Source organism: Erythrolamprus reginae, chromosome 7 (genome assembly GCF_031021105.1).
Source record: "Erythrolamprus reginae isolate rEryReg1 chromosome 7, rEryReg1.hap1, whole genome shotgun sequence".
Lineage (NCBI taxonomy): Eukaryota > Metazoa > Chordata > Lepidosauria > Squamata > Dipsadidae > Erythrolamprus > Erythrolamprus reginae.
The window spans coordinates 84,793,199-84,808,088 of NC_091956.1; the positions used below are offsets into that span (position 1 = coordinate 84,793,199).

Sequence of the window (14,890 nt, forward strand, 5' to 3'; positions counted from 1 at the left end):
TTTTTTTTTAGTTGTTTTAATATTTGATTGTTACATGCTGTTTTTTATCACTGTTGTTAGCCGCCCCGAGTCTACGGAGAGGGGCGGCATACAAATCCAATAAATAAATAAACAAACAAACAAACATACAAACAAACAAACATCCCAGAGGCCAAAAGTGAGTTGAAAACAAGCCACAGATTTAAGACAACGATGCCTGTTCCATAATAAGAATACTACTTCATGGACCGTCTGAAGACGCTCGAGGGCCGGGGCGACCGACTTCCAGCAGCAGGGCAGCCCTCGCCGGCCTCCCGTGGAAATCCCTGGAGTTTCCGCCGGGAAAACCTACCTAGGCCTCGGCTGGGCCGTCGCCGTTCCCCCCTCCACCCCCGGGTCACGTGACTCCCAGGGCCGCCTTCCCGAGTTCCCCTCACGGCTTCTCTCGGGCGTCCCGCGTTGTGAAGGGAAACTCCACAAACACTTCGCGGGGCCGCTTTTTTTTTTTTTCTTTTTTTAAGCCTGGAGAGAAAAGCCCCGCGCCGAAGGGATCGACCCCGCCTTGCAAGCCTCTGCCGGCCCCTTCTTGTGAAAGGATGGGGGCGGGCGCCTTGGCCGTCTGTGTGAGTTACGGGCTGGCGGTCGAGTTGTTGGGGGGGGGGGCAGAGAAGAGGGCCGTGGTTTTGCACGCGGGCGAGCAAGCGAGCGAGTGTCCAAAGCAAAGGGGAGGCGGCCGAAAGCGCGCAGGCGGGAGGGGGGGGGGTTGAAAAGCCTCCACTGCGCTAAACTCGGTGAATTGCGCGATACAGAGGTCCCCAAACTTGGCAAGTTTTAAGACTTTGTGGACTCCAACTCCCAGAATTCTCCAGCCAGCTATGCTATGCTGCTATGCTGGCTGGAGAATTCTGGGAGTTGAAGTCCACAAGTCTTAAAGTTGCCAAGTTTGAGGACCTCTGCGGGATTGTTATCCGCTGTGGCGGCCCTGTTGGGGCTACAGGCCGTCTGTTCTACATTATTGTTGGGATGTTTGTTTGTGTGTGTGTGTGTGCGTGTTTGTTTGTTTATTCATTCATTCCATTTTTTATGCCGCCCTCAGACTCAGGGCGGCTTACAACTTGTTAACAAAAGCACTTTTGAACAAGAGCCAGCCTATTGCCCCCACAATCCGGCTCCTCATATATACAGGGGGGTGGACAGAAAAATGGAAACACTTGACTTTTTGGCATCATAATGTTTCAACATGTTCAAATCAATCAAAACTTGACATATTTTAATGGGTTTTTTAACATTTTGTTATTTGATACTTATGCACACACACACAAACAATATACAAACATACATACATACATACATACATACATACAGTATGTATGTATGTATGTATGAAAAAATGAAATCTGAATGAATGAAATATTCTCCTTGAATACTTTGTTCTGTACAAAGTTGAAGGTGCTGACAACAAAATGAAATTGATTGTCAATCAGTGTTGTTTCCTAAGTGGACCGTTTGATTTCACAGAAGTTTGCTTTACTTATATTATATTGTGTTGTTTAAGTGTTCCCTTTATTTTTTTGAGCAGTGTATATATATTTGTATTCTATTCTATTTTCTAGTCTATTCCATTCTATTCTATTCTATATTCTATTCTATATTCTATTCCATTCTATTCTATTCCATAATGATATGGATAACTGAGAATCTCCATAGACCTTATGCATTGATGACGTTACCTAGTCTGGCTAATGAAACGCCTGCAATGAACCAACCAAAGGACCCTCATAGCCTTCTGGGACAGATGTTGCCTCCCATCAACATCAGGAGAAGGGGTTAGTTGCTTTGTTTGGGAGGATGGTTTTTAGCTCGAATGCCTTCACTTGTTCAGTGGCGTTGGTGCCCATGCCTGGAAAACTACCGTAAAGTGAGATTTCGTCTGGTCTGTGTTGTTGTTTTACAAACCCTGTTGGATTTTATTACTGTTTTGAAAAGTTATTTCCGTGCTCGCCTGCGGTTCAGGAATTCGCAGCTTTCGATTTCACAATAATTTAACAGTTGCACAAGTGGCGGGCTGCATGTTTTAAAAGAAGAGGCGCGAGGGAAAATAGGATTTCGCCTGACAGTGAGGACTCCTTGATTTGGGGACGTTTTCTGTCCTTTTTGCTGAACCTTTGCCAGTAAAAGTGATAGAAATTGTCCGGCCGTTCACCTGTAAAGCAAGTGCTTGCACACCTACCTGTGGGATGAAGATGCTCGAAGTAGTGATTGTAAACGGGCCACTTGTTGCCTGTTTGCAGAAGCATTTTTTTAAACAATCAGAAGCAGGCAAGATCTAACACAACTGGAAACACGGGCTTGTTCAATGCTGATTGTTCAGGAAGGCCTAGGAAGATCTCCCAGAGAGGGCAAACCCTTTTCCCCTCGGGTACTAGGCTCGTGTTTATTATTATTATTAATGGATTGATTTGATTTGCACATTAAAAACCCATTATTAAAACCATACAACTCAGACAAACCATACACAATTCTACCACAGCCGTAGCATAGCCTAGGGGCAACTCAGTTCCCCCATGCCTGGCGACATAGGTGGGTTTTCAGTAGCTTACGAAAGGCAAGGAGGGTTGGGGGGCCCCTCTAATCTCCAGGGGGAATTTATTCCAGCATTCTTTCTTTCTTTCTTCCTTCCTTCCTTCCATTTCACTCATTCATTCTCCTTTCCTTACCCTTCCTTCCTTCTTTCCTTTTTCTTTCTTCCTTTCTCTTTCTCTTTCTTTCCTTTCCCTTTCATTCATTCATTCTCCTTTACTTCCCCTTCCTTCCCTCACCCTCTCTTTTCCTTCTTTCCTTCCTTCCTCTTTCTTTTTTCCTTCCTTCCCTCCCTCTTCCTTCCTTCCTTCCTTCCTTCCATTTTTCCCTTTTCATTCATTCTCTTTTCCTTCCCCTCCCTTCCCTCCCTTCCCTCCCTCCCTTTCTTTCTTTCTTTCTTTCTTACTTTCTTACTTTCTTACTTTCTTACTTCCTTTTTTCCTTTTCATTCATTCTCTTTTCCTTCCCCTTCCTTCCCTCCCTCCCTTCCTTCCCTCACCCTCTCCTTTCTTTCTTTCTTTCTTTCTTTCCTTCCTTCCTCTTCCTTCCTTCCTTCCTTCCTTTTTTTCCTTTTCATTCATTCTCTTTTCCTTCCCCTTCCTTCCCTCCCTCCCTTCCTTCCCTCACCCTCTCCTTTCTTTCTTTCTTTCTTTCTTTCCTTCCTTCCTTCCTCTTTCTTTCTTCCTTCCTTCCTTCCTTTTTTTCCTTTTCATTCATTCTCTTTTCCTTCCCCTTCCTTCCTTCCCTCCCTCTTCCTTCCTTCCTTCCTTTTTTCCCTTTTCATTCATTCTCTTTTCCTTCCCCTTCCTTCCCTCCCTTTCTTTCTTTCTTTCTTTCTTACTTCCTTTTTTCCTTTTCCTTCATTCTCTTTTCCTTCCCTCCTTCCCTCCCTCCCTCTTTCTTTCTTCCTTCCTTCCTTCCTTTTTTCCTTTTCATTCATTCTCTTTTCCTTCCCCTTCCTTCCTTCCATCCCTCTTTCTTTCTTTCTTTCTTTCTTTCTTTCTTCTTTTTTCCTTTTCATTCATTCTCCTTCCTTCCCTCCTTCCCTCCCTCCCTCTTTCTTTCTTTTTTCTTTCTTTCTTTCTTCCTTTTCATTCATTCTCTTTTCCTTCCTTCCTTCCTTCCCTCTTTCCTTCTTTCTTTCCTTCCTTCCTTCCTTCCTTCCTTCTTTCTTTCTTTCTTTCTTTCTTTCTTTCTTTCTTTCTTTCTTTCATTCTTCACTCCTCATACCAGAACTAGACCTTCAGCCTGGGCAACCCTTCCTTAATGAGACACAAAGATAATTTTTTACAACTGCCTACCAGGATGGAAAACGCCACGCCTCTCTGCGCATGGCTGCGGTACAAATCCACATTCCAGTGTTGTGTTACCAATATTATTGCCGTTGCGTAACATTACATCTATGTTTACCCTCGTTTTTTCAGGGAAACTGGGGCCCATTCATCAAATTACATTTAATTTCTGCTCCGCCCAGAGTTTCCTCTGGTTCTGCAGCTTGGACATTTCTAAGTTATCCACCCCGTTGCTTGGCTACGGATTCGGGCCGCTCCTGTTGACTGTGTTTTTCCTGTTCAACGCCAGGGTGTTTGCATCTGTGCAGGATCTATCCCAGACCTTCTTTAGAATCTGGACCCCAGGGAAGCTTGTGGAGCGGGTCCCTCCAGATCCCTTTCGGAGAGGAGTGATCTGTGAAGCCATGCCGCCTCCCATCGTCACTCTGACCGGCTGCTCTCCCTTTCTGTGTCCTTTCAAGCAAAGCAACTCGGCCGTCAGGCTTAAAGAAGATGTGAAAAAGGTGGCCGTCCAGCCCCCCAGCAGACAGAAGGGATCCTGCCCCCACCGGAGGCTTTTCGGCACCAGTCTTCGAGAAATGGAGCAAGAAGGGCTGAGCAAGGGTGGCGTCCCAACGGTGGTGCGGGATGTTGTAGAATATCTGTCTTGGCACGGTAAGATGATGGCAAGTCCTCTGAACAAAAAGGAAAGGAAAACTTGTGTATTCCGAAGCTAAGATTTCCCAGCATGGTCACTTTAAGAGGTGTGGACTTCAACTCCCAGAATTCTCCAGCCAGCTATTCATTTTGTTTAGTTTCTATTTTGATTTATATATTTGTTTGTTTGTTTATTCATTCATTCATTTGAATTCATTTATTTGTCTGTCTGTTTGTTTGTTTATCCGTCCGTCCATCCATCCATCCATCCATCCATCCATCCATCTATCTATCTATCAATTTATTTATGTATTTATCCATATCTACCTACCTACCTACCTACCTATCTATTTATACATCTATCCATCTACCTATCTCAATTTATTTATGCATTTATACATTTATGCATGCATCCATCCATCCATCCATCTTTATTTATCCATCTATCTATCTATCTATCTATCTATCTATCTATCTATCTATCTATCTATCCATCTATCTACATATCTACCTACCTATCTATCTATTTATGTATTTATCCATCTATCTATCCATCTATCTACATATCTACCTATCTATCTATCTATCTATCTATCTATCTATCTATCTATCTATTTATACATCTATCCATCTATCTATCTCAATTTATTTATGCATTTATCCATCACTCCATCTTTATTTATCTATCTATCCATCTATCCACCCACCCACCCACCCACCCACCCACCCACCTATCTATCTATCTATCTATCTATCTATCTATTTATACATCTATACATCTATCTATCTCAATTTATTTATGCATTTATCCATCCATCCATCTTTATTTATCCATCTATCTATTTATCCATCTATCTATTTATCCATCTATCTATCTATCATCCATCCATCCATCCACCCACCCGCCCGCATGCCTGGGATAAACATAGATCCATCCTAAGATAAAATACAGGAAATAGTATAAGGGCAGACTAGATGGACCACGAGGTCTTTTTCTGCCGTCAATCTTCTAACACTCACACAGCGCAGCCTCAATTGCGTTTAAGAACTGGGGAAGGGAGATGTTGAAACCAGGGGCAACCAAATTACTGATTTTATGCCCAAATGTGCTGGACTGCAATTCCAAACATTTCCCATGCAGCTTTTCAGACATATTTCAAATCCTGCCAGGTTTATTAAAGAAGACTTAAAAATCAAACTTATTTGACTAGGTGAACCCCCAAGGCCCCTCCCTTCTCTTTTATTCTAAGATTCTGTCAGGGTCTCTCGCCTGAGGAGGAGGCTGGACTAGATGAACCCGCAAGGCCCCTCCCTTCTTTTTTATGCTGCAACGTTCTACCTGTCAATGACTATTTCAGCTTCAATCGCAACAACACAAGAGCACGCAACAGATTCAAACTTAATATTAACCGCTCCAAACTTGACTGTAAAAAATATGACTTCAGCAACCGAGTTGTCGAAACGTGGAACTCATTACCAGACTCAGTAGTGTCAACCCCTAGCCCCCAACACTTCTCCCTGAGACTCTCCACGATTGACCTCTCCAGGTTCCTGAGAGGTCAGTAAGGGGCGTGCATAAGTGCACCAGTGTGCCTTCCGTCCCCTGTCCAATTGTCTCTCCTTATCTCATTTATCTTTTCTTCCTTTCAAATTTGTTCACCTATACTTTTATATCTTTTCTTCTATTCTTTTCTTTATTTATATTATTACATATCTATTCTCTTCAATGTGTATTGTATATTGGACAAAATAAATAAATACAGTGGAACCTCAACATACGAGCAGCTCTACTTGCGAGCAACTCGAGATAAGAGCTTGGGAGGGAGCGTCATTTCCGTTCACCTCCCGAGCTCACATCCGGGATACGAGCCACGCCTCCCTGACTCTTTCGGCGAAGGAAGGAAGGCAAGGAAGCGCCCGGCTCCTCTCTGCTCGTAGTATCCCACTTGGTAAGCATTCGCTTGGCTTCTGCTTGGGGGTGGGGGGGTCCTTGGCTTCTGCTTGGGGGTGGGGGGGGGCCGTCCCCGCTTTAGGAGCAGCAAAGAAGCCACGCGCCGGTTTTGAAAGATCGGAGCCAGCATGGAAAGCTTCCCCAGGCCGGCTCCGATCTTTTAGAACACACGCGCGGCTTTTCCGCTGACTCCTAAAGCGGGGAAGTTCGCCAGGAGTCAGCAAAGAAGCCGCGCGTGTGTTTTAAAACATCGGAGCCGGCATGGGGAGGCTTTCAATCAACCCCCGAGTCCAGGTTGGGGGCTCGGGGGCTGATTGAAAGCCTCCCCATGCCGGCTCCGATGTTTTAAAACACACGCGCGGCTTCTTTGCTGACTCCTGGCGAACTTCCCCGCTTCAGCCGACGTCTTTTCCCCTCAGCCCTCGGGCTTGCACGCATTAATCGCTTTTACATTGTTTCCTATGGGAAACAATGTTTCGACATACGAGCTTTTCGACGTGCGAGCCTCCTTCCGGAACCAATTAAACTCGTAAGTCGGGGTTCCACTGTAAAATAAATACATAAATAAACATTCTCATCTTCTCCAGCAGGGGGCAGACCAGGATTTCTGTTCATTCTGAGTATTTGAGGTTTAGTGGTTTAGCACATTGACAGCTTCTTACATTAACCTTGTTAGATGGGGCATTGCAATCCTACCCAAATCACTGATGACATGGAATGGAGAGATTGCAGCTCACTTAACGTGTACGTCAAGTGGGATTTGAACACTGGTTTTCGCACCTTGGAAACTGTTCTTCACTGTGACCTCTGCTCCACTGTGTTATTTAATAAATATATTTACAGAAGTTTCAAGCAACTTTTCTAGGGGCTCTGAATAGCAGTGGCTTTGTGGACATTCCTTTTTCCTTAGCAGTACAATTAGTCCTCAATTTACAATCCCATCTGTCCGTCCATCACCCTGGGGGGGGGGGGAATTATTGACCCCCTCAGAGAGGGTCTGCAACTTGGGCGTCCTCCTCGATCCACAGCTCACATTAGAGAAACATCTTTCAGCTGTGGCGAGGGGGGCGTTTGCCCAGGTTCGCCTGGTGCACCAGTTGCGGCCCTATTTGGACCAGGAGTCACTGCTCACAGTCACTCCTGCCCTCATCACCTCAAGGCTCGACTACTGTAACGTTCTCTACATGGGGCGACCTTTGAAAAGTGTTCGGAAACTTCAGATGGTGCAGAATGCAGCTACAAGAGCAGTCATGGGCTTTCCAAGATATGCCCATGTTACACCAACACTCCGCAGTCTGCACTGGTTGCCGATCAGTTTCCGGTCACAATTCAAAGTGTTGGTTATGACCTATAAAGCCCTTCATGGCATCGGACCAGAATATCTCCGGGACCGCCTTCCGCCGCACGAAGCCCAGCGACCAGTTAGGTACTACAGAGTTGGCCTTCTCTGGGTCCCGTCGACTAAACAATGTCGTCTGGCGGGACCCAGGGGAAGAGCCTTCTCTGTGGCGGCCCCGACCCTCTGGAACCAGCTCCCTCCAGAGATTAGAATTGCCCCCACCCTCCTTGTCTTTCGCAAACCTCTTAAAACCCACCTCTGCCGCCAGGCATGGGGGAACTGAGACATCTCCCCTGGGCCTATACAGTTTATGCATGGTATCTTTGTATGTATGTTTCTTTTAATAAGGGTTTTTTAATGACTTTTAATTATTAGATTAGTTATATACTGTGTTATTACTTTTGTGAGCCGCCCCGAGTCCACAGAGAGGGGCGGCATACAAATCTAATAAATTGAATTGAATTGAATTGAATTACTGGGCCCACCAAAAGTTGGGGAACAGGCCATTTCCGACCTCCGGGGGGCCTCCAAGCAGTTTTCACCCTCCCCAGGCATTGAATTATGGGCATGGGCACTCGTGCATGGGCAACAGTGCGCACACATGCTATTTCGGCACCTCATTTGTTCTCTCCATGTTTTTTATCCACATTTATTATGTTTCTAACACAAGCCAGGAAGTCTTATCTCCTTTTATGTATGTCATTACAGGCCTCACGCAGGAAGGTCTTTTCAGGGTGAACGGTAACCTGAAAACAGTGGAACAGCTGCGGACAAAGTTCGAGGCTGGAGATCAAATAGATCTCGCCGCAGAGGCTGATGTAAGCTCGGCTGCCAGTTTGCTGAAATTATTTCTGCGCGAGCTGCCCGATCGAGTCATCCCTTCTGCGCTCTACCCCAAATTCATCCAACTTTATCAAGGTGATGGTTTCCGTGTAAAAAGCATTAAACTAATCTTTATTTTTCTATCCCTGGGTAATTATTTTCTAGGAAAGAGGCTGCGGTCCAATTTAAAATTGTATGTTTGAACACAGATCCTTCATCCACATTTTAATAGAACAAAACATGTCACTGATCAATGAATTATCTTTCAATCTTTTTCAATCTTTCTTTCAATCTCCCTCCCTTCTTTCCTTCCTTCCTTCCTTCTTTCCTTCCTCCCTTCCTTCTTTCCTTCCTTCCTTCTTTCCTTCCTTCCTTCCTTCCTTCCTCCCTCCCTTCTTTCCTTTCTTTCTTTCCTTCCTTCTTTCCTTCCTCCCTTCCTTCTTTCCTCCCTTCCTTCTTTCCTTCCTTCTTTCCTTCCTTCCTTCTTTCCTTCCTCCCTCCCTTCTTTCCTTCCTTCCTTCCTTCCTTCTTTCCTTCCTCCCTTTCTCCCTTCTTTCCTTCCTCCCTTCTTTCCTTCTTTCCTTCCTCCCTCCCTCCCTCCCTTCCTTCCTTCCTTCCTTCCTTCCTGTATTTAACAAAATTTCAAAGTTGAAAGAGATCTTGCAGGTCGTCTGTCTAGTCTAAACCCATGCTCAACACCCTACATCAGGGGTGTCAAACTCAAGGCTTGGGGACCTCATCGGGCCCACGAGGTGCTTAGATCTGGTCCATGGGGCCCACCTGAAACTATCAAAAGACCGGCCCGCAGTACCTCTGTTGTCCAAAATAAAGGGGGGCTCTGCCACCCCCCGTGTCCTGTTTTTGGTTGGCAGAGGGCTTCGGAGGACCATGGAGGCTGAAATTGAGCCATCTGAGGGCTGCGCCCACAGCAGTTCAGCCCAGTTTTGTGAACCGGTAACGGCAACGGTGGGATACACTGCCCACCTGCCTGGGATGCTTTGTCCACTTATGCACATGTGCAGATCCATCATGCACTCATGAACTGGTATCAACAGGTTTTAGAAGCCACTACTGTCCGCACAGCACCCTTGTGACCCATTTTGGCTGGCACGGTGCTACAGGAGACGTCCGTCCCGTCTCTCCTCTCCCTGCCACCCCCACCCCCCAGCTGCCCCACAGAGGAAACTACAATGCTGATCTGGCCCTCGAAGAAATCCAGTTTGACCCCCCACCCCTGTCCTAAGCCATTTCAGACAAGTGTCTGTCCAGTTTCATTTGCAAAATATCAAACACTTTACATCGAAGCTGCAAAAGGCTGCTCTCTCAGAATCCAGAACAACCTTGCAGCTAAAAAATAATAATAATCACCCTCTTTAAATGCTATTCTGGGCTTTCTCGTGTTTCAACTTTGAGTCCTGTTTGTCCCTTCTTCCCAGGTATGTTTTTTGATAAAATCAGGGTCTAACTGGACACAGGCTTTGTTTCCATAAACACATATCACTCAACAAGAGCTGGTTATGCATTGCACTACCCAAGTAATAACACTTGAAGGAACTCTTTGCCTCTGTAGTGTTTACAGAAAGCAGCAATTCAGGAAGTGGGTTAGAGGACTTTTCCTGCATGGATTTAAAGGTCACAGTGAAGAAATGCACAAGTTGGGGAAAACCAAATTTTGTCTGTTTGTTTGTTTATTGTATTTACATTCCGCTCATTCCAAAATGGACTCAGAGAGGCTAACAAGTGACATAAATACAACAATAGTAAAATACAATAAGAATACACAATAAAATTGTGGAACGAACTTCCAGCAGAAGTGGTTGGTGAATCCACAGTAACTGAATTGAAACATGCCTGGGATAAACATCCATCCATCCTAAAATAAAATACAGGAAATAGTATAAGGGCAGACTAGATGGACCAGGAGGTCTTTTTCTGCCGTCAGTCTTCTATGTTTCTATGTTTCTAAAATCAGTAACATAATAAAACAATAATATCCTAAAACAGTGATGGCAAACCTTCTTTTCCTCGGGTGCCAAAAGAGAGTAGGCATGCGCTATCGCGCATGTGTGAGTGCCCACACCCATAATTCCAGAATATTTCCAGGACCGCCTTCTGCCACACGAATCCCAGCGACCGATTAGGTCCCACAGAGTTGGCCTTCTCCGGGACCCAGAAAACAATGTCGTCTGGCGGGACCCAGGGGAAGAGCCTTCTCTGTGGCAGCCCCGACCCTCTGGAATCAACTGCCCCCAGAGATTAGGACTGCCCCCACCCTCCTTGCCTTTCGCAAACTGCTTAAAACCCACCTCTGTTGTCAGGCATGGGGAAAATTGATTCCCCTGGGCCGTTTCCGCTTTATGTATGGTCTGTGTGAGATGTATGATTGGTTTTTTATATATATTAAGGGTTTTTAATTTTTTTAATGTATTGGATTTGTACTGTTTCTTGTTGTGAGCTGCTCCGAGTCTTTGGAGAGGGGTAGCATACAAATCTAATAAATAAAATAAAATAGATAGATAGATAGATAGATAGATAGATAGATAGATAGATAGATAGATAGAAAGGTAGGTAGGTAGGTAGGTAGGTAGGTAGGTAGGTAGATAGATAGATAGATAGATAGATAGATAGATAGATAGATAGATAGATAGATAGATAGAAAGGTAGGTAGGTAGGTAGATAGATAGATAGATAGATAGATAGATAGATAGATAGATAGATAGATAGAAAGGTAGGTAGATAGGTAGTTAGATAGATAAATAGATAGATAGATAGATAGATAGATAGATAGATAGATAGATAGATAGATAGATAGAAAGGTAGGGAGGTAGATAGGTAGGTAGGTAGGTAGGTAGATAGGTAGATAGATAATTCAATGCCTGGGAAGGGCGAAAACAGCTTCCCCTGCTCTCTGGAGGCTGGAAACGGCCTGTTTCCCAACTTCTGGTGGGCCCAATAGGGTCGTGTTTCACCCCCCCATGCTCCAGAGGTTTCTCTGAACCCGGGGAAGGATAAAACGCCCTCCCCCATCCCCAGTTGAAGTCCACAAATCTAAAAGTGGCCAAGTTTGGGGACCCCGGCATTAAAGCTTTCAAATCCTACCCTTTTTGTAATGCGTGCATCAGGCCAGCGTCCTCCACCAAGACGATAAATTGTCTAGTAATGAATTTTATCTCAATAATAATACAAAGACTCAATTATGATCCCCCGGGATCCAATCTCTTTCATAAGGAAGCAGGTTTTCTGGCTGTCTGCCTGATTAGGAAATACTTTGGACAGCTAATTGCCTCCTACAAACTCCTGCTGATTCTGCAGCTGATTCTGTGTTTTTCGATTTTAACAAAGACCCGTTATAATTTTGTGGAAAACCAGTAAGATGCTAATCTCTTTCAAGATAAAAAAATACTTTGTAGTCAAGGTAGCTATAGTCAAACTGTTTACAGTGGTACTTCTACTTAAGAACTTAATTCTTACAAATCTAATAAATTGAATTGAATTGAATAATTCGTTCCGTGACCAGGTTCTTAAGTAGAAAAGTTTGTAAGTAGAAGCAATTTTTCCCATAGGAATCAATGTAAAAGCAAATAGAAACATAGAAACACAGAAGACTGACGGCAGAAAAAGACCTCATGGTCCATCTAGTCTGCCCTTATACTATTTCCTGTATTTTATCTTACAATGGATCTATGTTTATCCCAGGCATGTTTAAATTTAGTTCCTGTGGATTTACCAACCATGTCTCTTGGAAGTTTGTTCCAAGGATCTTCTATTCTTTCAGTAAAATAATATTTTCTAACGTTGCTTTTGATCTTTCCCCCAACTAACTTCAGATTGTGTCCCCTTGTTCTTGTGTTCACTTTCCTATTGAAAACACTTCCCTCCTGGACCTTATTTAACTCTTTAACATATTTAAATGTTTCGATCATGTCCCCTCTTTTCCTTCTGTCCTCCAGACTATACAGATTGAGTTCATGAAGTCTTTCCTGATACGTTTTATGCCTAAGACCTTCCACCATTCTTGTAGCCCGTCTTTGGACCCGTTCAATTTTGTCAATATCTTTTTGTAGGTGAGGTCTCCAGAACTGGACACAGTATTATTCCAAATGGGGTCTCACCAGCGCTCTATATAAGGGGATCACAATCTCCCTCTTCCTGCTTGTTATACCTCTAACTATGCAGCCAAGCATCCTACCTGCTTTCCCTACCGCCTGGCTGCACTGTACTTTCTCTCTCCTTCTCTGTGAAGGAGTGCAGTTCATTTTTGCTGCTTTTGTGTGAGATGTACCACGGAATAAATATATCCTGTTTTCCTTCTTTACAGCCAGCCAAAAGTTTGGTCTGGTGACCAGCGATTTAAGAGACCTTTTGAGACAGATGCCCGAGACTCACTATCGTCTCCTTAAGTATCTTTGCCATTTCCTGAAACGCGTTGCCGAGCATCATTCGGAGAACAAAATGACGGTTTCCAACCTCGCTACTGTTTTTGGACCGAACTGCTTTTGGTAAGCTCTTTCCCGATTCGTATTTCCTTTCCCTAGCTGAGGGAAACCCCAGTTGTAGGGCAGACCTGGTGTAGGGACCCCAGGAAAATTGCCCAAAAGATCATACGCTGCCATGTCTTGCCTGTCAAAGACTACTTCAGCTTCAACCACAACAACACAAGAGCACACAACAGATTCAAGCTTAATATTAACCGCTCCAAAACTTGACTGTAAAAAATACGACTTTAGTAATCGGGTTATCGAAGTGTGGAACTCATTACCAGACTCCGTAGTGTCATCTCCTAACACCCAACATTTTACCCTTAGACTATCCATGGTTGACCTCTCCAGATTCCTAAGAGGTCAGTAAGGGGTGTGCATAAGTGTACTAGAGTGCCTACCGTCCCCTGTCCTATTGTCTCTCCTATATATCATATATCTTCTCTACTATATCTCTATAAGCTTCATTGTCTGGTAGGCGGGAGGTATCATCCCGCTTGTTCATATTTTGGGGATGTTTTTCTATCTCGATGGCTTCCATGATTATTCTTTTGCTGTAGTGTTCTGTTTTGGAAGTACCAAACTAATTTCCAAAACAACACTACAGCAAAAGAATAATCATGGAAGCCATCGAAATAGAAAAACATCCCCAAAATATGAACAAACGGGATGATACCTCCCGCCTACCAGATAACTGGAAACCAGCCCTCAAACGTATCCCAGCCATAGAAACTGAAACCAGACTTAGAACACACATTGCAAAACAATCAAGTAGCCTGCAAGCTCCAACTACTCAGGATATCTCACCTAATCTACAACCATTAACTAATCAGCATACCCCAGGTACATCAACGACCCCAGGTGTTACCCCACTGACTCACCAGGAAGTTTCTACACAGCAGGCAATTGCTGAGCCATCAAACCACACCCAGCCACCAGTATTTACAGAAGGAATGCAGCTCAGGTCTCGCAGTGTTCGCCTTAGAACAAGGACAGAAACACCAGCCTGAAGATGACGAGTGGGACCTCGTCAAAACGTCACCAGAAATTTCCAAATCCTACACGGGAAGAAACCCAAATATACCAAGACCTGTACCCGTGAAAATCTACGAAAACAAATATATACATATATATATATATATAAAATCAGTGCTAGACAATGTAGAACTGGGATGGTCACTAAGTTAAAGGTTATAAGTCAATAGAATAGAATAGAATTTTATTGGCCAAGTGTGATTGGACACACAAGGAATTTGTCTTTGGTGCAGATGTTCTCAACGTACATAAAAGAAAAAGAGACATTTGTCAAGAATCATGTGGTGCAACACTTAATGATTGTCATAGGGGTCAAATAAGCAATGAAGAAACAATCAATATTAATAAAAATCTTAGGATACAAGCAACAAGTTGCAATCATACAGTCCTAAGTGGGAGGAAATGGGTGAAAGGAATGATGAGAAAAACTAGTAGAAATAGAAGTGCAGATTTAGTAAAAAGTCTGACAGTGTTGAGGGAATTATTTGTTTAGCAGAGTGATGGCGTTCGGGAAAAAACTCCTCTTGTGTCTAGTTGTCTTGGTGTGCAGTGCTCTGTAGTGACGTTTTGAGGGTAGGAGTTGAAACAGTTTGTGTCCAGGATGTGAGGGGTCAGTCAATATTTTCTCCGCCCTCTTTTTGACTCGTGCAGTCTACAGGTCCTCAATGGAAGGCAGGTTGGCAGCAATTGTTTTTTCTGCAGTTCTGATTCTCCTCTGAAGTCTGTGTCGGTCCTGTTGGGTTGCAGCACCAAACCAGACAGTGATAGAGGTGCAGAT

General features: G+C 44.1%; 1 protein-coding gene across 3 annotated transcripts in view; it reads left to right on the top strand.

Annotated features, from left to right (window-relative positions):
* Positions 1 to 408: 408 nt before the first annotated feature.
* The window catches only part of FAM13A (family with sequence similarity 13 member A), a 127,552-nt gene continuing 113,070 nt past the window's right edge, over positions 409 to 14,890 (top strand). The window contains exons 1-4 of one of the 3 annotated variants that reach the window (XM_070758049.1): positions 409 to 602; positions 4,313 to 4,505; positions 8,486 to 8,695; positions 12,918 to 13,098. In XM_070758049.1, coding sequence (XP_070614150.1) covers positions 576 to 602; positions 4,313 to 4,505; positions 8,486 to 8,695; positions 12,918 to 13,098 — 611 coding nt within the window. In that variant the 5' untranslated portion in view covers positions 409 to 575. Of the gene's footprint in view, positions 603 to 3,983; positions 4,506 to 8,485; positions 8,696 to 12,917; positions 13,099 to 14,890 lie in introns of all 3 variants that reach the window. The other 2 variants (XM_070758048.1, XM_070758047.1) reach the window with 2 other exon arrangements.